Source organism: Silurus aristotelis, assembly GCF_946808225.1.
Source record: "Silurus aristotelis genome assembly, chromosome: 28".
Taxonomy (NCBI): domain Eukaryota; kingdom Metazoa; phylum Chordata; class Actinopteri; order Siluriformes; family Siluridae; genus Silurus; species Silurus aristotelis.
The window spans coordinates 14,180,564-14,204,026 of record NC_139601.1 but is presented as its reverse complement, the minus strand read 5'-3'; the positions used below and the strand labels follow the sequence as shown (position 1 = coordinate 14,204,026).

At 37.1% G+C, this 23,463-nt stretch overlaps 1 protein-coding gene across 7 annotated transcripts in view; it reads left to right on the top strand.

The window, feature by feature from the left end:
• Positions 1-7,913, top strand: part of pcbp4 (poly(rC) binding protein 4) — a 95,319-nt gene extending 87,406 nt beyond the window's left edge. For 4 of the 7 annotated variants that reach the window (XM_083534519.1, XM_083534521.1, XM_083534520.1 and 1 more), the window contains 2 exons: positions 1,158-1,327; positions 5,870-7,913. In XM_083534519.1, coding sequence (XP_083390645.1) covers positions 1,158-1,327; positions 5,870-6,203 — 504 coding nt within the window. In that variant the 3' untranslated portion in view covers positions 6,204-7,913. Of the gene's footprint in view, positions 1-1,157; positions 1,328-5,535 lie in introns of all 7 variants that reach the window. The other 3 variants (XM_083534523.1, XM_083534522.1, XM_083534524.1) reach the window with 1 other exon arrangement.
• Positions 7,914-23,463: the final 15,550 nt, after the last annotated feature.

The window sequence follows — 23,463 nt, the reverse complement described above, 5'->3', positions numbered from 1 at the left end:
AACATAATCAGCCAAGCCATTAATAGCCTCAGGCACCAGGGAGAGTAGTGTGACAAATCAGGAGCTGCAGCAGCCATATGACTTGTGAGGAAAGGAATGTTTTGTGGGTAAAACACACAGAGAGACACTCAACGACTCGCAGTGCGAGGGAGGAATGCAGCGACAGAGTGGGCGAACGGAGAAAAAAAACAAAAATGAAAAAAAGAAGGAGCTGTCTGTCAAACGAATGCCAGTCCACCAACACATCTGCATGCAGGTCACTTTTTCATTGTCCAAGCCTAATATTCCTCCCAGGGCACCTTTCTGAGCCTTTGCTCCAGACCCCGAGTTCGACAAACTGCGAATTTGATCTAGGCTTCAACATTGCGTTTCAAGATCAATAGCCATTTAACGGCACAGACAGACGATGCGCGTCTAGAGAAGGCGTCTTGTTTTACACCGTTTTGACGGTCTGCAGTTGAACACAGATTGAAGAGTGTGTGGACTGCTCTTGACAGGCTATCTGCAAAGCACTGCGGCTTAACAGACATTCTCGAGTTTTATAGCAGTGTTCAAACACATGGCCAAAGGCTTCTATAATGCTGTTATTTCCAGGTAATTATGAAGAGCATAAAATTTAAATTACTATTTATATTTTTCAAGATTGACAAAATCATTTTGTGAAATTATCGTGTCCCAAGTCAACATATTCCTGTTGTCTTTGGAGTCTCTTCAAAATGGTCTGGAGCCTCGAACCTAAAGCCATTTTTTTAAGCATCTACTTTCTGACCAGTGGTAATTCTCAGTGTACTGAGGCCCTCCCAGAAATTGCTAAATGTCACACTCGGCCTTCCTCTGCTGTAGTGTCTATAGTGCTGACATCATTCCTTTGACATGTTCAAAGACGCACCTAATGAAATATGAAACAAGGTTTTGCAACATCTACCCAGTGCAAAAAAAAAAAAAAAAACACTGTTAATCCCTCAAGCGCAGTTCAGGTTTGTTGGCTGAAAAGCAAGACAGCGCTATTAGACTCAATCGTGATGCTAAAAGGGCAAGGTGGTATTAGCTTGGCCACACACACCAGCACAGAAGGATATTAATATAACCCACCTTGTTCTATTCTTAAAAAAATGCATCCTTTCCATCATTTTTTTTTGCTTCTTCTGTCCTTGCAGCTGATTGGTTCAATCATCGGTAGGCAAGGCACGAAAATCAACGAGATCCGCCAGGTGTCCGGGGCTCAAATCAAAATCGGCAGTCAGCTGGACAGCACTAGTGACAGACACGTCACCATCACGGGCTCTCCAATTAGCATCAACCTAGCTCAGTACCTCATCACATCCTGGTAAGTACGACAAGTTTGGCCGCTCTAGTAGAGCAAAGGCAACGTTCACTTTCCTCATATGCACATTTTCAATATCATGCCTTGAAATGATCCTCAGGTGTTTTTCCACAGTATAAAATACTAGAATTTGTGGTCCTATGGGTTTTAAAGGGTTGCTCTTATATGGCTTGTCATATCTGAAGGAATTTCAAGACAGAGTTTTCAGGACAGTTTGCTGCCAACAATCAATTAATAAATCGTGAAAATTATTAAACGGTTCAATGATTGCTAATTATTTCTAATGACAAAATAAGGATAAGCAAAAGTTACCTTTATGCAAATGAGAAGTTTCTTTTGGTCCACATTCTACTGATTACTCAAACCTCCGAAACCAGTGATTCATGAGTTTGTGATGAGTTTGTTTTCCCAAAATAGAAAGTTTTCTTTCTTTGATACACCAGGCCCTTTAAAACTGTACAGTAAGTGGCAAAATTATATTAAAAAAGCATTAAGACTTATTCTGATACTAGAACCACGATGCATTGCACTGATGCATTTTAAGCATGAGCAGTTTCATTCAGTATTTTATTTTTAGTGGGCAGAAAATCTGACGTGGGCGGTTTTATATTCGTCCTGTAGCTAACTCATGCGGATATTTCGCTAGCCTGGCCATACCAGTGAAAACCAGCAGTAAACTAAAGATAGAAACACCTACAAGCGACCAGTATGAGTGACATCGGTGCCATCATGAGCAAATCATTAGGGGGAAAAATTCTCACCAATGATTCTTTGGTTGGATGGTCAAGTGTCTTGCTCAAAGACCCACTTTCTAATCAGTAGCTCAGTTAATTAAGGTATCAAAATCATACCTGCTAAAACAGTGTTTGTTGCCTATTTTTTTTACAAACGGTCTACTGTGTTCTCTTGTTCAAGACATTACCTCTATGGCAAGCGGACACTTCATCCATCTTGAATTTGTTTCATTAATACAAGTTCTGATTGTGCAGTGGAAAAACACTCTGTGGTAATCTTGGGAATGTTTTCGAGCAAATCTGATTTAAGACACAAATTGGAAATTAAAACAGGCCACAAAACAGGACCCATCGTTATTACATTATTATTTAATAATTAGGGTGATGGCTTGTTAGAGCCAGCGTACACTTGTGCACCTCGTTTGATATAGTCAGTATGTGATCTAATATAGAGTCAGACAAGACACACATAGATTTCTAAACACTTTAATGTATTTGTTGGTGTACTATTCTCATGTGAACATCAGCCTTAATGTAAAGTCAAACTAATAAATTAAATACTTAATGAAATGAACCTTCGGATGACTTCGAAAGACATGGAGTAATAGCATAAATCAAATCCACATCAAAATAGAGTCGAAGAAATAATCATTCATGACCGTAATGGTAGATCATTGTGAATCAGTGAAATTTAATAAGATGTGACACAATGCTTGTACGCTGTAAACTGATTACAGTGCAATATACCCGAAATGTTTCCTTTACTCGGACAGAAACTGACATTTTTCACATTTTCCACACACATTGCTGGAGACACTCATATTCATAGATGTAATCAGATGTCAGCAGCATATTTATAGGCCTCCATCCTGAATCAGCGGGTACACAGAATGACTCATAAATAATAAATGGAGGCTCGTCCCAGGTGTGTTCAACATGCAGACTGGTGCAGGGTGAGGCTTTTTAATAACACCTAAGTGCAAATATTCTGCACGGAAACAATTTTCCGACATACTTTTTAATTTCTTATTTGATTTGTGTTAATGTGCACAATCTTTCCCCATGGGCAAGATGTCTCAGTGTGCAAAATTCGCTTTTTATTTGTGTGAGGCTAACGTAGCTAAAAGTTTAGTGAAGCTACACCTGCAAAACACACCCTACGACACTAATATTCTAAGGTTCTGTCTGGATGAAGAGCTATTTTGTCGTATTTATATAAATTTACTTCAAATTGACATAAAAATTTCAGAGAAAATCTGAAAGTAAATTACATACAAGTTTGATTACATTTTATTTGTATAACACTTTCCGGACTATAAGCCGCTACATTTTTCCCACGTTTTGAACCCTGCGGCTTAAACAACAAAGCGGCTTATTTATGAATTTTTCCTGGATTTTTCCCGGTTTTACAAACTTGAAGCCAAAAAACTGAACCCCATAACATTAGACCAATGAAATTTCCGAACGGAAACGAAAAAACGCACCTCACCTGTGTTCTGAGCTGCACGGCATCGGGAGAAAAAAACTTTTTCCTAAACGCACGACGATCCCAAAAGATAAACTCCCGAGAGAAATAGTTGTGAAAGGAAGGAGGAAGACAGTCAACAATGACTTTCTTGGTCGGCTACTGTTTAGATACAAGCCGTTGTAACGCGTTGAGTCTGGGTGAAGGGAGAGCTCGCTAACTCCAGTTACAACAGAAATCATATAAGCACAGACAGGTTTCCAAAACTCGTGCTTTTTTATTTTTCTTGGCAACAGCGTTACGGGTTAGTCAAAGAAACTTAGAAATGAGCATCAGAAAATAACAAGGACATATTCCTCAGTCTTGCACACATGCAGTAATAGCGGAAAATGCGGCGCCAGGCTATTCCCAAAATACCGCTATGCTCCTAAAGGAAGCGCAACATATTTCACCTGTTACACCGTGTAACAGACACAATCTTTCGTTAAAGCCTGTGTAAAGTTCATTCGTTTCAATGTAGACAGCGGCTTATAGACAGGTGCGGCGTATTTATGTTTAAAATAAAAAAAATTTTTCTTCTTGAATTCTTTGTCAAATTCAGTTTGTATTATATATATTATTTATGGGTGCGCTTTATAGTCCGGAAATTACGGTACCTCAACAGACAACATTTGACTAACCAACAATTTTTTTCAGCACATTAGCAACCGGTATAATTATTCATTAATATATTATGTGGTATTTGGTTTGCACAAAGCTGAATTTGTAGTAAACATATTTTGTAATTTGTGATAGTGTGAACTACAAAGTATTTAAAGACTTTTATCTACCAAACAGTGCTTTATTGGATATTCAACTACATAGTAACTTATGCAGCAAGTATCAGTTTTCTATAGTATTAGTTAGTTAAGGCAGTTATTACCCCAAAAATATAATGTAGATGGTTCATAATCGGCACAGTGGAAATAAAGGCTATCAGATATTTTACAACATCAGATTTAACTATAAATTGTGATGTGGAATAAAGTGGGCTATCTTGTACTTACTTATTTTTGTTTACTAGTAGGTCACATACAAGCAATCAGTTGTAATACAGAAGAAAAAGAATGACAAAATACACTTTATTCAACCATATAAGTGTTAATTAAGTGTGGAAAATTGTTAATTGTGTTTTAATTCATTGGTAGCTGTTGCCTTTTATTGTTAAACATTTCCTTGTGAATCCAAGTATTTTGCACAAGTTACTATGTATGAAATATTCAATGAAAGTGTCATTTGGTGTATTTAAAAAAAATACTTAATAATGTTTTTACCCATTAAAAGCTAGTTACTCAAATTTCCCTGTTAAATACAAGGTAATCATCACGGGTGTATTATTAATAGCTACTTGCTTATTAATTAGCAGTTACCATACTATAAATCACTAATCAGAATGAAGTAACATCAAACTTTTGGTGTCATCCAAGGTGCTGTGTAACCCATTTTTCAAATACTCTTTGCAGCTATTAAAACCATAGAGGTGAACTACTAGTATTAGTAAAAGTGATTTTCTTTGTGAATGTGATTTTAAACCGCTGCTTGTTTTGAAAAGAGTGGAAGAACTAAAAGCAGTCTCAGAAAAGTAAATCTATAATGTTGCAATCCAACAATGTTTCATTAGTGAGTCGATTAAATGAAACACTTTTATCCTGCCATTTTTATTCATGTCTCAAAATTCAGACTGAGGACGCCACCCATCCTTCAAAAAAGCATTGCAGAGTGTTGCATCAGAAAGTTCTGCATATTGAACACACCCGGTTCTTTTATGTCACCCATTGACCTTGTGATACAACATTCAGGATGATACCCAAAAGCGGGGAAATATTGTAAAGAAAAAGAACACAAACGCAGGTCATCAGTTGCATTCGTTGCAATGGATAGCATATTGCCAAATGCATTTGCTGTCTTTTCCACCACATGTGGATTGAGCAAGTCCTAATGAATTTAAAATCATTCTGTTTCCTTTCCCTAAGCCCTTACCCGAGCCATCATCCCGAATTAAACAGCACCTCCCCCATGAGTGCCAAGGTCCCCCCTCAAATAATCTGTTGCAACCTCCAGCAAAACACACCTCTCTTATGATTTTTTTTTTTTTTCTTTTTTTTTGTTTGGTTTATTTTTTATTTAATTTTTTTCATTTTATTTACATTTTCTCTCAATTTCTTTCTTTAACATGTCTTTTATTTAACCTTCTAACCCTTCTCCATCCGGGTCCTTCTCCCTGTCCCTTCCACCTGTCCTTCCCAACACCTCTTCCCTTCCACCCCTTTCCCCTCCCCTTCCGTCCTTCCTTCCTTCCTTGTACAGTTTAGAGACCGCCAAATCCACCGCCCAGTCCTCCTCCATGTCGAGCCCCGTAGAGCTGAACATGAGCTTCACCCAGCCCGCCTCCCCTGCCTCATCCTCCGCAGCAGCCCTGGCAGCGATGGGCGCTCTGCCCCACGCTCCAATCCTGGGCGCCCCCTATGCCCTCCCCCTCTCCAGCCTCCTGGGAATGAAATCTGTCCCCTTCCTGGCACTCTCAGCTCCTGCCGGCACTGCCGGTGCTCCAGCCCATGCTACCCTGGCATCCTACACAGCCAAGATTTCTTCGGCCAACGGCATCAAGAAACCCGAGCGCCAGAAGTTTGCGCCATACTGACCCTCGTCTTGAAAGAGACAAAAAAAAATAAAAAAATCTCACCTTTGTCCAAACAAAACGAGGAGTTTCTCAACTTTTACCTGTTGTAGATGTGTAGTCAAAGAGACTTTACCTTTTTTTTTTGTATGTTTGTTTCGTTTTGATATAGCTTGTTACATAGTTGTCCTGAAATTGACTCTACTAAGACATTAGGACAATAGTGTATTTAAATAGTCCTATTTATGTTTTTTTTCCCCCCTTGGCTGATGTAGCCTCTAAAGCCATAGCTTATTCCTAATCTGAAATTTCCTCCCAATCCTAATACTTATCTATTATCTGCTCCTATTTATTAACGATTATGACATATTCCCGCAAAAGACTTTATACAATGAGACACTGGTGACTGATGCTAAACACTTCTGTATCAGCTTTTATACAATGATATCTGTGTATGCCTCTGTATACAAACTTTCTCATTTTTTAATACTCTATCTATTACAAAAAAAACAGAGAAAAAAAATAAGTTTTTAAGAAGAAAAAAGTCGACAGGTTTAAACGTTCGCTTTGTGTTGGTTGTTTGTGTTTTATGTTTTGTCACTTTTTTTGAAAATGGTTTATTTATTTTATTTATTATGATTTTTTTTCTTTTACGATCGATGGTTTCCACACCTGTTTCCACAGATTTACAGATTCTCACTCTTCACATTTCACAGATATGCGACTTGGGACTAATATCAGGTCCTCTTTTTCTTTTAGAAAGAATTCACTATATATGTATGTGTAGAAAGGATGTGAGCCACACACAACCACACACACAAACACACATACTGACAGTGTAACACAAAAGCAATACTGGACTAAACACTTTGATTTTACTCCTAGACCTGGACATCAATGTGCATCAACTGTAGCTCTTCTTATCATGACTGTTTTATTTACACATAGATCTTGTTTTCCTTGTGTACCTTTTGCCTTTCGCTTTCCTCGTTTGAATAAATCTATGAATATAACTCACTTATTTTTGTAAAGCCAGATCTTATGGACAGAACATGGCCACGATTCCTCACCAATTCATCCGTTTGATGTGGTTAATCTCGACCCCTGCGTACACGTTGCTCTTTTTATTTGTATTTTTTTTAATGTTGCCTTCTAACGCCGCTCATAGTCATTTGCATGAATTCAACTTGGCGTCTATGCAAAACATCTCTCGGTGGTTCAGTGAGGTTTCCTGCGTCACGCCTCATCGGCATCGCAAAAGGACCCGGTGCCGGGTTAGAGGACTACTCCGGAAACGAGCGACGAGGCTGAGCACAGATTTTGAACCGTGTGATTATATGTATATATAGATATATCTATATACATATACATTCTATATATTTGTTGTATTCTATCCATTATCTCATTCCAGACATTAACACATAGTAACCACCACTTTTACTGTATAAAAGAAAAGAAAAAAACAGGCATATGCATTACTCTACGACATGCAACATTGCACTTGAACGTGATAATTCCACTATGGCCAAAATGAGTGTGAAATGTTCAACTGCTTGACTACTCTCTCTTTCTCATTTTCTCTTTTTCTTTCTCTCTCTCTCTCTCTAAATGTTTGTTTTCATTGATTTGCACCCAGACGTGACCTCATGTCGGTCTGGCACATTTGTGTGTGACTGTTGATTTTGCTCCATTCATTAATGCCATAAAATGAATAAAACCATACTGTATTAACTCAATTCTGTGGCCATTGTTCATTATCTTGATAATGTTTTGAAAGCTGACATATTGTCTAATAACAGCGTCAATGGTGTGCGTCATTTCAAGGAAGAAAGCAAGAAAGAAAAAAAGAAAAAATAGAAACAAACAAAGATCACTTTGGTTTGTCATTATACATTATACTATGTCAAAGTTTTAGGCCGGTGTGCTTTCAAATATGTGTTTGTTTATTTTTATCTATTAACAAAATGGAAAGTAAATGAACTGAAGAAAAATCCGAATCAATATTCGGTGGGATCACTCTTTTTCTGCAAAGCAACATCAATTCTTGTAGAACACTTGCACACGGTTTTGGAAGGAACTAAGCAGGTAGATTGTTCCAAACATCTTTAAGAACTAACCACAGGTCTTCTGTGGATGAAGGCTGCCTCAAATGTGTTGGTCTCTTTGTGTAATCCCAAACAGACTATATGATGTTGAGATCAGGACTCTGTTGGAGACAAAACTGTTACTTTCAGCATTTCTTGTTCTTTTTTATGCTGAAAATAGTTCTTAATGACATTGGCTATAGGTTTGAGGGTCATTGTCCTGCTGCAAAATAAATTTGGAGCCAATCAGACTGATGGTATTGCATAATGGATGAGTATCTGCCTATATTTCTCAGCATCGAGGACACCATTCATCCTGACTAAATCTCCAACTCCATTTGCAATAATGCAGCCCAAACTTGCAGGAAACCTCCACCATGCTTCACTGTTGCCTGCAGACACTCATTATTGTACCCCTATCTATTATCTATTTGGCAAATAACTCGCCTCCCCCTAGAGAAGTCCAAAATACAAACGTTTTCTTTGGCGGACCACCCAGTCTATAAGTCTAAAACATTGCCTGGTTCTCTGTGCTTCTTCAAAATATTTGAAGAGCACATCTTGAAACCCCAGTCTGCTTTGAAATCTTTGCCTGGGAAAGACCTTGCTGATACAGTATAGCTACTGTATGTTTTGGTACTGTGCTTAGTCTTGCCATGGTGGTGGAGTAGTAGCAGAGTTTCAGGTTTAAGCCTCCTACACATCTGTTTCTGTTTAAGTAAATCATTTTGAAATATGAAATTGATTATTATTAGCTTCTTGGGGAAAAAAAACGGTTATACAAACACCTGTGGTGTCATTTAAAAATGGTCATTTTACAAAATCCCTGTATTGGTGCAAGTGTACAACATGTGCAAAAGTAGGAATTGGATTATCCATGTGTAAAAAGTACATGAAAAACAAAAAAAAAACTAAAAATATATAATAAAACAAAAGGTCATTCATGGTCTTTAGTATACAGGTCTAAAGATATCATTTGTACTTCAGGGCTTAAAAATTTAATGTTGAACAAAATGAGAAAGTTTCATTTGTTGAAACAAACCTTTTACATAACTGCTGATAATGTTTTTACCTTTATATAGCAATATTACATATGTACATGTACATATGTAATATTGCAATATAAAGGTAAAAGAATCAGCATTTATGTAAAAAGTAAAGAAAATCTTAGACTATAATTAAAGTCAGGAACAAAGCAAATTTTTGATTTGACAAAGTTCATGAATGGGTAAAACAAATAAAACACTATGCTATGGAAATAAGCTAAATCAGTGTTGCATTAATAACTTTTACTTGATTATTTTCATATAACAGCACACCAAGTTATATTCCTTGTTTAACTGTAAAGTATTTTTTCGTCAATAAACATTAGGCATCTTGGTTCAGTATCATTAGTATTTTTCATATGAGAAAAGTTCACATGACAAAAATTAATTTTTCACTTGAAAACAAGAAAAAGCCATGTTTAAATGATAAATGATGTCTCAGCTTACTGGTGCCGAGATTTTTTATGGCTTGGTTTAGAGTTTCTAAGGTTTAAATTTGACTTATTCAAGACTACAAATCCATAAATGATCATTTTGTTAAATTCAAACCCCCTGAAATAAAGCAACAGACTTTTCCAACACTCATTTTTCTTTTTCTCTTTTTTATACACATCTATCTTTTGATAATGGAAATGATATTTATGAAATACTCGAGAATGATAAATGAATAACATAAACTAATGGTGCAAAATCCCAGAAAGATTATATATATTTACATACATATGAAAATTCTTTTAAAATCTGCATCATTTGTGCTTAATTTTGCATACTGACAATGCAAATTTGAGTCAAGCCTTTCCTTTAGCTTTATTCCCCTACATGCACTACCAACCACCCTGCCATCCAGACACAAAAAAAGACAGACAAAGATGAGACAACGGCCGAGATGAAAGGCTGCTATGAATAAGCTTGCACTTCAACAGCTGCTCAAATGCAAACAAATTCTTTCAGGCAGCATGAAGGGGTTATCCTGGGCATGTGTGTGTGTGTGTGTGTGTATAGGGGGAGGTGATTGGTGTAATGATAACCTTGCAACAGGGCCTGTGTCACATCAAAACACACTGGAGTTGACTACATATGCAATCATTCGACGCATCCTGGAGAAGAGCAGCGTGTTGTTCTGGTCCTCCATTCGTGCTCGTGTAACCAGCATCTACCATTTTCGAAGGAGGTCTCGATACAAAAGCTGGAAAAAGTCACTGAGCAATTTAGCCCTGCGATAACCTCATCCCGGCGAATGTTTCGAATAATAATTGCAATTTACCAGCAATTAAAGACAAGCTGGAGACAAAGGAGGCCCAAAATGGAAGCTGTTAATTACACGGTGAGGGCCTCTCAGCTGTCGAGAGCTTCCACGCTACGTAAATGGGACCTGGCACCATGGACGAGTCATAAACTGGAAAGTACTGTGTGCTGAAAGAGAATTAGAATAGCCCTCTAAACTGGGGTTTTGAAATTTGGGGTTTAAGAACCAGCACTTAGAGTTTTAAATAAACAGAAAAGATTTTAAAAGATTGATCTCTGTTTCTTTTCGGTTAGAGGAAGCAGAGTTAAGTGTCACACATGCACACTTTGGGTCTATGAATAGTGCTGGATGAACGTAATAATGATGCTTCTATACACTCTCTTTAATTAACACTTATATCCCTGCTGTCAATGCAATTAAACAATCAGCCAGTCTCAGCATATAGGCGTCAAGAGTCTTAGTTGATGTTCACATTAAATATTAAACATGTTTGGGGATTTTGACTGTGGCATGGCTGCTGGGTTAAGTATTCCAGAAAGCTGGCATTTTTCACACACAATAGTGTATAGAGTTTACCCAACGTGCACAAAACATTGTGAGCAGCATTTTTTGTGAATGAAAAAAGATTCTTGATGAGAGAGAGGTCTGAGAGTGGCCAGGCTGGTTTAAGGTTAGTAAAGTTACTTAATAAACCACTCAGAATTTACCTAAAACACATATAAATAATACATTGATCGAAATGAATGGAAGAAGCGTCACAGCTCATCAGCCTGAGCTACTCCAGCTTATAATTCTATAATATTTAAATATGTATTTCAGTATTTACTTCATATCTCTTCACTGCATACAAAAGTGTATACAGAAGTTAATCTTCTCTAGACAATCTTTAGATTACAATTACAATCCAGCAAGCTAAGATTTAAATAAATAAATATTCAGAAACAGAGTCATGTGACTGATTATATGGTGGTGTTTGTGGGAAATGGATTGTGTAGCAGATTAAATTAGAAAGGTTGGCAGAGGATTCTGGAAAATGAATTGGTTTTGAGATTGAACATGTCAACCGGGAAAGGTAAATACACTATGGACAAAAGGTTGTGGACACCTGACCATTAGATTGGTATGTGCTTTTGAAAATCCCATTCCTCATTTGGTCCACATTTCCTGGAAATAATGTCCTCCACTCTTCCGGGAAAATGTTCCACTGATGGAGATTTGTGTAACGGCAATAATAAAGTCAGGTGCTGACGTAGGGTGATGAGGCCCGGTGTGCAGTCAGCAATAAAATTATCCAAAAAGGTGTTCAGTAGAGCTGAGGTTTGAGCTCTCTAGCAGGCCATTCAAGATCTTCCACTCCAACCCATTTAAACCAGACCTATACAATTGTCTAGCTCTATTTTGAGCTTTAGGTTTGGGGAAGAATCACATATGGCTGCTCCAATACTTTTGTCCATATAGTGTATCTTGATAACTATATAAACAGTCATTTACATTTATGGGATTTTCTCCTCCAGAGCTACTTGCATTTATCTCATTAATACAAATGAGCAGTTATTGCTTTAAGGGCCTTGCTTAGGGGCCCAGGAGTGGCATCTTAATGTGGCTGGAATTCATGGCCTTCAAATCCAAAGAGCAATGCCTATTCCACTATGCACTTTTTCTGGCAAAGAAAGCTTCTTATTTTCATTCCTATTCAGTTACTGTAGCACACTAACGTTATTAAGGCAGCCATTTTGGACATTAACATTGTATACAGCTTTACAGAGAAACAAGGGTTTTGTTCATGCTTAAAGAATACAGTACGTCATACGGTTTCTCAAACCACACCAGACACATTTTTAACTTGGTCATCGCTAGCTTCGTAGATCCTGAGAGAAAACTCTCAGGTACTAGGTTTTAATTATATTTGGAAAACCACTGCAGATGCTTGAAGTGTCTTCCATACTGTAACAAGGAGCTGATTAAACAGTTGTCTGAAGAACCTTTTTTTATTTTCGCAGAGCTGATTTGATTTTATCCTTGCACTTTCTTTCATCATCAGCTAGCCTTTTTTTTTCTATGTGGTTTGTCATAAATTTTGGAGAGAAGCGTTTTGCTAAGTGCCAAGAACGCTGCTATTTTTAGCCCAAACCCAAGTGCAAAGACGTGCTGTACTGTTAATTCAGTGCAAGACTGAACGAGTACATGAAACACAGAGAAGCGATAGAGAGAGATCAAAAGCAGGCTGGTGCGTTATGGATGGCTTGTTAGTGAACGTACACTATTACGTGAGCGCGTTGCTGTGATTGATGACTCGCCTATAGGCTCATGAATGAGGAGAAGAGGGAGATTATGGATACTTAATACGACCATAAAATACAGACCCTGATCTCTAATGTTAGAAACGATGATCTATTGCAGAAAATAGAGATGTTTGCTGACGGTTGGACTTGGTTTTTTAATTAAACTGGTGATTTTTTTCCCCACTTAGTCTTGTTTTTTTTTTTTTTTTACTCCACTCACTTTCACTCATTCATAACATAAATCTTTTTAGTCATTCATGCTTCAATTCAAAGCATTTGCTTAATCATGAGTATCCTGAATAGATCTAAAAATGGCAGAGCTTTATAGATGCTTTCAGAAGCAAAGTATTTTTCCCTTTTGTTTATTTACCTTTATGTGGTTTTATTGGCAAGGCCTTTATTCATATTGAAATTGATGGGTCAACTTTTCGCTTTATCCAGATGCTGTACTGCGAAGTAAATTGAATGCCCCAGTTTTCTAACCTTTTGTTTGACGATTGGCTTTCCAAGCAGGAAATGTAATAAACTTGTGTAAATTTCAGTTGACCGTTTTAACCCCAAAAGAACAATGGCAGATTTTCATCCTAATGTTGCAGGTGAAGGCAAAAATCATGTATTGTAAAACAATCATTGGGTTGTGAGTTAAGATTCAAGAAGAAAAATGCAAAATGCAATACCAATTTAATGCAATAGTGATCTAAGATGGTAGATGAAGTTCCTGTGTCCAAATTCCTATTAAAAATCTCAAAGCTGCTGTGATGCTCATATAAATCACAAAAACAGAAGACTAACACTGGATTAACCAAATAGCTTTGTATAAAATTAAAGCCAGGATTATAATTTAACAAAAATAAAAAAAAGATTCCTTAGAAAGTGGAAATATCTTCTATAGACAAATCTATAAACTGCATACAGAAACTGGTTTCAGAAATACTGTCCAGAACAGGTCTAAAACTTTTATAATTGGTGTTTTCTTATAAAATACTAGATAAATTGAATGAAGATATTTTCTTAATAATCAAATATTACTTTTTCTCCTATCATTATAGCATCCTTATCAGATAATCTGCCATGGAGAACACAAATCCTGTTATGGAGTTTTAGAGAGAGATCATCACATGCAGTATGATGAGTAATACTTTAAAAAGATGTAAATACGTACTTATCGAAAAAAACTGTGTAGTTAGCAAAGTGTCAGCAGATCCACTTTCTTTACCATATGCAATATCACCGTCTAAATGAATGAGGATGGAGGTCAGGCTTCAGTATTACCATAAATGAGCTAAATAACATGTCATGAAAAGCAACAGCACAATTCTTTCATATATTTCTCAATTGCACAGTTTGGAAGGAATATTTAATTGGCTACCTTACTGTTGCTACGTAACAAAAAGAGTGTCATTTTTCTTCAAACTAACTGTGTTTTGATGTGATGTATCCTTTGCAAAGTTCTGAATTAGGAATTGCTCATACATTTCATGTATTTGTAGAGTTGTAGTAAATTAAATTGCAAAACTTTTCCTATTTATTTGTTTGTTTTTTAATGGAGAAACAAACATGCTAAAAATAAAAACAACTAATATTTTTTTTTTTCCTTTTTTAAAGAAATAGAGTATTATTGCACAAAAACGTACAGATTTTGATTAGTTAAAGTGCTATTGCACGTATGTTTTATTTTATTGCGCAATTTGGAGACAAATAGGGACAAACAACATTTTCCATTTATCCCAAATATACTCTAAGACCATTTGGTAATGATCATTTAAAACATGCTCAAATTATTGTGTACTTGAATTATGTACATTGTTTAATGACATTTACATTTATGGTACCTTATTCACATATTAGTAATGATCTTATTTTTACACTTGAGCAGTTAAGGGTCTTGAGCCTTGCTCATTTGCTCAGGACTGGAAGCTTGGCAGCTTGAACATTGTTGCTTGCGTTGAAAATTCATACAGCCTTATCTTGTAATCTCATACACAATTATACTGATCAGCTAGAGAAATTAAAAAAACACTGACAGATGAAGTGAAAAACACCGATTATGTCCTTAAAATGGCACCTATCATGGGGGTGTGGGATAAATTATCTAAGTGAACAGGCAATTGTTGGTGCTTATGTGTTGAAAGAAAGCAGGAACAATGGGAACGTGTAAGAATCGGAGTGACTTTGACAAGGACTGAATTGTGATGACTAGACGACTGGGCTTAGAGCATCTCCAAAATAGAAGGTGTTATAGAGTGTTTGCGGTGGTTAATACCTACATAGAGTGGTTCATGGAAGGACAGTCAGTGAACCATGAACAGGGTCATGGTTGCCCAAGACTCACTGATGCATGAGGAGAGCAAAGGCTAGCCCATCTGTAGAAAGCTTTTGTAGCACAAATTGCTGAAAACATTATTGCTGCCTATAATAGAAAAGTGTCAGCTGCGAGTGATTTGGTTCCCGATAACACAACAGGCTTTCAGAGGTTTTGTGGAGTTCATGAATTAATTGGCTGTTTTGGCAACATAAGGGGGACGTGCACTATATTAGGTGTTTTCAATGTTTCGACTAATCGGTATGGACTGAACCAAAACTGCAAAAGTTGCCCAGAGCTGCCATTGTATTATTAGCATTTAGCTACACAGTAGCTTTACTTTATGCGTGTAGATTACAGTAAATCATAATGTCTTTAGATCCACATTCTGAAGTCTGACAAAAGTAAGAATTTTTCTAACAAATCAAAAATGGGAAATTTTACAGCACTGTGATTACCAAAAATCCTTTGTTACTGACTGACTAAATGTACCTAGAATCAGCACATAATCTCCACATAAGCTTCTACAGTTCAATGCGTTTCTATGTAGTGTATTCATTTGGCAGATGTTTTTATTTAGTCCAGATATTATATTCTGATCCACATATATAGCAAAGAAATTGAGCATCTTGCTCAAGGGCCCAACTAGGGCTCTATGACAGTTTGAAGGCAAATCCAATATATTATAAAATCATTTACTGGAAACTCTCCGTGCACTTCGGTGTCTATACATATGAAATTTTTATTCCTTAGAGTAACTCTCGGTCATATTTGCGTCTCTCAAGAGGAAGACGGTTAATCTATAAGCGGCTCTGCCTCGCACTCAAGTTTGACATGATGGCCTACGGTAAAAAGCAACACACCTCCAACACAGCAAAGCATTAGCATTTTAGTGTCTATTACACTTGCACTTCAACAGGACTCATTCATTCATCAACCCACTTCTACACGGATCGCTACTGTGTGCACAAAGGATGTTTTAACAGAAACCGTGTGGTAACAGCGCTTGCTGGTGATGTGATTAGGCTATACGTCATGCTCCCTTTATTTTCATATATCACATACACTGCAAGCTTGTCTTTTAATTATCTGGTCTGCTTTTATTATTTTTTTTTTATTCCATTTCTTTCTGCACAGTGTGTGCAATGAATTTGTAAGAGGCAAAGCTGACTGACTGAAGCTTTTGTTTTAACCACAGAGGAGAAGCCTGAGTGACATTTCTGTGTAGAAACATTCAATCCCTCCCACCAACCATCCCCCCATGCTCTCCCTCACAAACACACATTTCTCTGGTGAAGTCGAAAACAACATTACCTCATATCCAAGGCCTCTGAAGTGTCCCGTTTCAGCGTCCCGTGGGATTGGATCTCTCCCTGAAAGATGGAGATAATCACAGGATGGGATCAATGAAAGCAGAAGAAGAGAGAAAGCCACCTGGTGCCATCTGCCATTTAGGAGTGTCTGCCTCCAGGCTAGGATTTGAGAAATACACTGAAATTTAGTAGCCATCAGCTTATACGTGCTAAAATAATGGATTGAAAGACACGTGTTTACTGAACTCACCATGCTTTTGGGCCACATGATCTAGAACACTACTACAAATGTATTAAACCAAGTAACCAACATTAGACTAACCAGTATATTTTGCAAAAGCTAAGTTTGCTGGCTAGCATTATGATAATCCTTGCATTATGTAATAGAAATTTTTAACCTACATGTTGTAGACGCAACAATGTTATGCCAACCATATATAAACGCAGGTGTGATTAAAATGTTTGGCACTATGCCATATAGTTAATTACCAACATGTTGTACAAGCCTGGTGGTAATTTCAGGCTCATTAAACTACATGGACAAAAGTTTGTGGACACCTGAAAAGATTCCCTGACTGCTTTTATGATAACCTCCTTCTGGGAAGATGTTCCACAAGATTTTGGAGTGTGGTTGTGGAAATATGTGCTCATTCAGTCGAAGTAATGTCAGATATGTAGTCAAGATCTTCATCAAAGACCCGTGTAAACCATAACTTCAAGGAGCTGGCTTTGTGCTTTTCATGCTGGAACAGGTTTGGGCCTCCTAGATCAAGTAAAGGAAAAAATGAATACAACCTCATCCAGAGGCATAAAACTTTGTGATAATGGTAATGGAAGAGTCAGGTGTCCAAATACTGTAAGTTTCCATGACAAGCAACATTTACATTGAGTAATTTTAGTGGCAGTAACTAGCAACTCTTACACTGAACGAGTTTCAGTAACTAGCAACATTTACATTTAGTTCCACTAACTTGCAATATTTACACTAAATAATTTGAGTTTCAGAAACTAGAATCATTTAGGTTGAGGGATTTTCAGTAATTAGCAACACTTGATCAGATTCTATGTTCATCAAAAGATTGTCATCATCATAACATATTGTCCCTATATATTTTTTTCTGCTATAATATGACATTTTTTTTACTTCCCTATTCCTTCTGGGATGCTCTGGATATTTAAGTTCTGAGAGTTACTAAGAATATACTTTATGACAGACCACCTACCGCTGAGCAGATGGCCTCCTGGTGGGTGACTTTCAGCTCCCATTTTTAACAAAGGAAAAAATGCTATGCTGTTATAAGGCTACATATTAAAGCCACCACTAGCACTAGTAATTTGAAGGACATGTAATGCCATTTTTATTTTGTTACATTTAATAGCATAGGATAGTATTTGTAAGTTGTATTTGAGCAAATGCAATACTGGCAGTTTCTTTCCTCATTCATTTCTTCATTGCTCTATCTGTATGATGAAACACAAAACTGTTTGGGGTTGTGTTGATTTGAGTAACAACTTCTTAAAAAAGAGAAGTTTATTATCACTATGTATCAGGCAATAAAAATATCATTAATAAAAATTTCCACTGAGAAACCCATCCTAAAATACATCAAAGATGAAGTGTTTTAGGCATATGGGATCTTCACAAACTTTTTTTGTTAATTCATGCAATTATTTAAATGGTGAAAGAGAAGAGAATGGAATATTTGCTTTGAGAATGTTGATGGAGAAGTATAGAGAAGCTCAGAAGGAGTTGCATTGTGTGTTTGTGGGTTTAGAGAAAGCGTATGACAGGGTGCCGAGAGAGGAGTTGTGGTATTGTATGAGGAAGTCAGGTGTGGCAGAGAAGTATGTGAGGGTGGTGCAGGACATGTATGAGGACAGTGTGACAGCAGTGAAGTGTGCAGTAGGAACTGGTTCAAGGTGGAGCTTGGATTGCATCAAGGATCGGCTCTGAGCCCTTTTCTGTTTGCATTAGTGATGGACAGGTTGACGGACGAGGTCAGACAGGAGTCTGCATGAACTATTATATTTGCGGATAATATTGTGAATTGTGTTGAGAGTAGGTAGCAGGTTGAAAAAAATCAATTATAAGACAAACGGATATCTGAGCATGGGGGCTGTAGAAAGAACTACATCAACATTAAAGCAGCTGCAGTACTAGTTGCCTCAGGTATGGGCCAGGCTAGCAAAATACAAAAAAAGGAAGGAAGAAGAAAAGGTACACCATGCCTATAATAAAGCATGGTGGTGGCAGAATCATGCTCTGGGACTGCTTTTTATCAACTGGAGCTGAGGCTTTAGTGAGGTGAAGGAAATCATGAATAGCTCCATATACCAGCTCTGTTGGGCACAGATCCTTCTGGCATCTTCTAAAAAGGTGAGGCTGAAGAAGCGCATGACAATGATGCAAAGGATGCATCCAAACCCCACAAAAGAATGGGCCCTGCAAGAATCAATGGATCAATGGACCAACCGATTCCCAGAAAATATAGAAAATATGTGGGGATGGACCTGAAAAGGGAGATACCCTCACAATCTGACAGACCAGGAATGTTTTTATGGGTAGAAAAATATTTCAATGTCAATATGTGCCAAGCTGAAAGACTCATATCCAAATAGACTGAGTGATGTAATACATTTAAATGCTGCTTCAACGCAAGTATTAGTTCAAGGATGTGCACAATTTTTCAATTAGTTTAGTCAATTTTCCACCAATCTTTTTTCTCTAATGTCTATCAGTTTTGGTTTTCAATAGCATTTGCAAAGGTTGTCTTTTTTTTTTTTTTTTTTAATTAAAGGTATAAAATCTGCTCTTAGCTTCATTTTTTACCTCACAAAATCTTGCTTTTTTTAATGGGACTGTATCATTTTGTATAACCAGTGTATATTATACAGTATCTCACAAAAGTGAGTACACCCCTTACATCTCAGCAAGCATTTTATTATATGTTCTTAAGGGACAATACTATACAAATGAAACTTGTATATATTTTAGAGTAGTCAATGTGCAGCTTGTATAGCAGTACAGATTTACTGTCCTCTAAAAATAACAACAGCCATTATTGTCAAAATTGAAATCTAAAACTGGCAACAAAAGTGAGTACACCCTAAGTAAATGTCAAAAATGTGTACAAAGTGTCAATATTTTGTGTGAGCTCCATTGTTACATATAACTGCCTTAATCCTCCTGGGCATGGATTTCACCATGCCCCACAGGTGCTCAATAAGAATCAGGTCTGGAGACATACTTGGCCACTCTATCACCTTCAGCTTTCTCAGCAAGACAGTTGTCATCTTGGTGGTGTGTTTGGGGTCATTTTTAAGTTAGAAAACTGCAGCTCCCCACTTCCAGAAGCACTCATGCTGCCCCAGAGCATGATGCTACCACCACCATGCTGGACTGTAGGCAAAACACAATTATCTTGGTTCTCCTCATCATGGTGTCACCACACATGCTGGACAGCATCTGAGCCAAACAAGTTTATCTTAGTCTCATCAGACCACAGGACATGTGACATGTAATTTATGCTCTTGGACAGGTTTCTTCAGCAAACTGTTTGCGGGCTCTCTTGTGAGCCAGCTTCAGAAGAGGCTTCCTTCTGAGATGATGACCATTTAAACTGACTTGTTGCAGTGTGTGGCGTATAGTCTGAGCACTGACTAGCAGACCTTCAGCTTCTGCAACCTTTAAAACAATGCTGGCAGCACTTGTGTCTGTTTTTTGAAGCAGCTTCTGCACCTGACACACAGCATAATGACTCAACTTCTTTGATCGACCTTTACGAGGTCTGTTTCGAGTGGAACCCGGCTTGAAAAACCTCTGTATGACCCTGACCACTGTACTGTAACTCAGTTTCAGGGTGTTACTGATCTTCTTATAGCCAAGGCCAACAATTCAAATTCTCAAATCCTCAGAGAGTCTTTGCCATGAGGTGCCATGTTGAACATCCAGTGGTCAGTATGAGAGAATTGTACTCAAAGCACCAGATTTTAACTCCTCTAATACAAACATACACAAATGTTTATGGTCCTGTTGAGCAGACAAAATCATGAACATGATGAATAGGGCATGTGGCTTTGCATGGTTACACTTAGGGTGTTAGCACTTAGGGTGTACTCACTTGTGTTGCTATTTTGACAAAAATGGCTGTTTGTTGGGTTATTTTCAATTTCAAAGGACAGTAAATCTCTACTGATATACAAAGCTGCACATTGACTTTTTACCAATTTTTATTTCTATAGTTTTGTCTCTTGAGAAGATCTAGTAAAATGGCTGCTGAAAAGTGAGGGGCGTACTCACTTTGTGAGATACTGTATTAAAGTAAGAGACACTTATATAAAAAGTTGCTTTAACTTGTTCCAATTCATCTACATTTGGCTAATTACTGTATATGCTCTCAAAACTAGTAAAGGATAAAGACCATTGGTTTTCACAAATGTTTTTATGTTAGAAAAGAAAGGCTTTCATCATTTTGGTAGCATACAGTGCCAAGGTGCACCATTTTCCACCACACGGAGTTCCACATCTGAGTTCCAAAGTTGTGCAAAACATTCTTTAGAAGCAATTTGAGTACATAAACTGCAAGTGTTAAAGGTTTTCACCGCAGCGCTTCTGCAACAGCTCATCAAAAAAAAAAAAAAAAGACAAAATAAACTTGAATTGTACATGTAACCAGAGTACGAGAGTGCATAAAGAGTACGACATGCAATTAAATTCTTTATACGACGGTCCGGCATGAGGGAAAAGGATGGGGAGAAAAAATAAACCAAGAAAAAAAAGAAGGCAGATAAATAAAGGGTATAAACTATATAAAATATATGAAGATATATATGAGAAAAAGAAAAAATATATAATTTATGATGCAGTCATGTTCCTCATGCAGGTAACACAATCATTGTTATATAACATTACATATACTTAGGTTTATTATAAATAATTATAAATAAAGATATCAAATATTTCCATTTCCATTAACTTTGACCAAATGCCTTCAAATTCCCCACCTTCGCTCTTCTTGTCGCTACAGTGCATCTTAATATCAGTTCTTTAAGCTTTCTGTTTTGTTCACTCGAGTTTTCAGTCTCAATTGTGACTCATGCAATCAGGGACTATTGTTAAAACATCCATAGTCAAAGCAAAAGGGGTCTCATTTATAGAATAAAGAGTGCACCGGATTGAGCTGCCTGAGCTTGGGTTCAGTTTGTGGTTTATAAATGCACACCTTAAAACAGACCCCTTGTGCTTTTAGCAAGGTGTCTCTCTCTCACTCTCTCTCTCTCCGACTCTCGGCAAGAGGGAGCTTTATTTTGTAGGCATGTAGCATTGCCCTGAAATGTGCTGAGACCCCAAAGCCGCTCAGCTGCCATCATGCCAGACAGGACGTAATGCTCGGGCTCCACAGAGCCTCTGTTGACATCATCCATCCAGCTTTGGGTCTTTGGGCCGCCTTTGCACTAAAGCCTTCTTGGAAGCAGAGTTTTATGCACCGACAAAGCAGCAAAAGTTGCTGTATTACTTTATGCAATACTTCAATGTTTAATTGTAATTATATGAAGCCTTTTCGAGGACACCTTCAAAGTGAGACAATAAAATCCAGTTGATAGATAAAGAGACCCAACAGAGGATTTTCTGGGAGTTTGGGGTTTTTGAACTCACAACATAATGATTAAAATGAACTTCTAAACTAGTAGAAAATGGTTTCAAGAATCTATTGTTAACAAATTTACCTTAATGAAAGTTAGTTAAGTTATGAACAAGTAGTGGGCTGTGGAAGAGTTTGTAAGAACATTCTGGGGGAAATGTTTATAACACTACTATTTACTTATTGTGCATTTTGTGAATATGTGTAAAGTATAAAAGTTGGGATGCTGTGTAAAACAAAAACAAAAATATGGAATACAGAGCTTTGCTAATCTCAAACCTGTATTCTATTGACATAGACAACAAAGAAAAACATAGAAAACTAAGGTTTAACTGATTAAATGTATTATTTGACAGACAAAAAAAGGTTATTCTACATCTGCAAAGCACCATCAATGCTGAAAGGTACAGTATATACACACTTTAGAGCAACATATGGTTCCTGTGAATTTTAAACCAAACGTCATATTGTATCCATTACAGCAACACGGCTTGCTAGTAGAAGAGTTTGGGTTCTTGTCCCAAAACTCTAGCAACTGGTTTCCTCAGTTTCCACATGGACTGTTCCCAGATGTATTGGGGATGTTCTACAGGGCCTTGTTCTACATGGCCCTGTCCCAAATTTTTCTGAGACATGTTGCAGCTATCAAATTGAAAATTACTTTATTTTTCCTTTTTCCTCGTTTTAGACATTAACAATTTTTTGTAAATAAAATATGAGTTTATGAGATTTGCAAATCTTTGCATTGTTTTTATTTGCATTTTACATTTTCCCCCAAGTTAATAAATTAGGGTTGAAACATGTACAAACACGCACACACCCTTCCAGCCGATCCATGAGTATATATTTGAAACAACCCTGAACCCCTATATGAGGGGTCTCCAACAATGTACAAATTGTTGGAGACCCCTCATATAGGGTTCTGCATGTATTAGGGGTGTAACGGGACACTACATTTCAGTAGAGGACTTCGGTACAGTGCACTTGTGTACCGAATGCAATTCTCATTTTAATGTGCAGAACATAGTTAAAATCTAAGTTCCCTCATGAACATATTAAGTGGAGGAACTCAAGTTTAGTCTCTGCCTCGCACAAATAAAACGTATACAAATCAAATAGAATAAATCGAATTGATGCAATATACTTTTTTTATTACATTTATTTAATTGTGTATACATCCAGTTTGCAAGATTGTCGTAAAAACCTGGGCAATAACAGGAAGTCAACAATTTTGCACCTACGTAGAACAAAATCTGCACAGTGTCACGGTCAAGCGATTAGGATATATTTATTCAATATAATAAAAAAAAATTATAGATAAAAAATTTATTAATTTTATTTGTAAATATTAAATTTTTTATTAAAACCA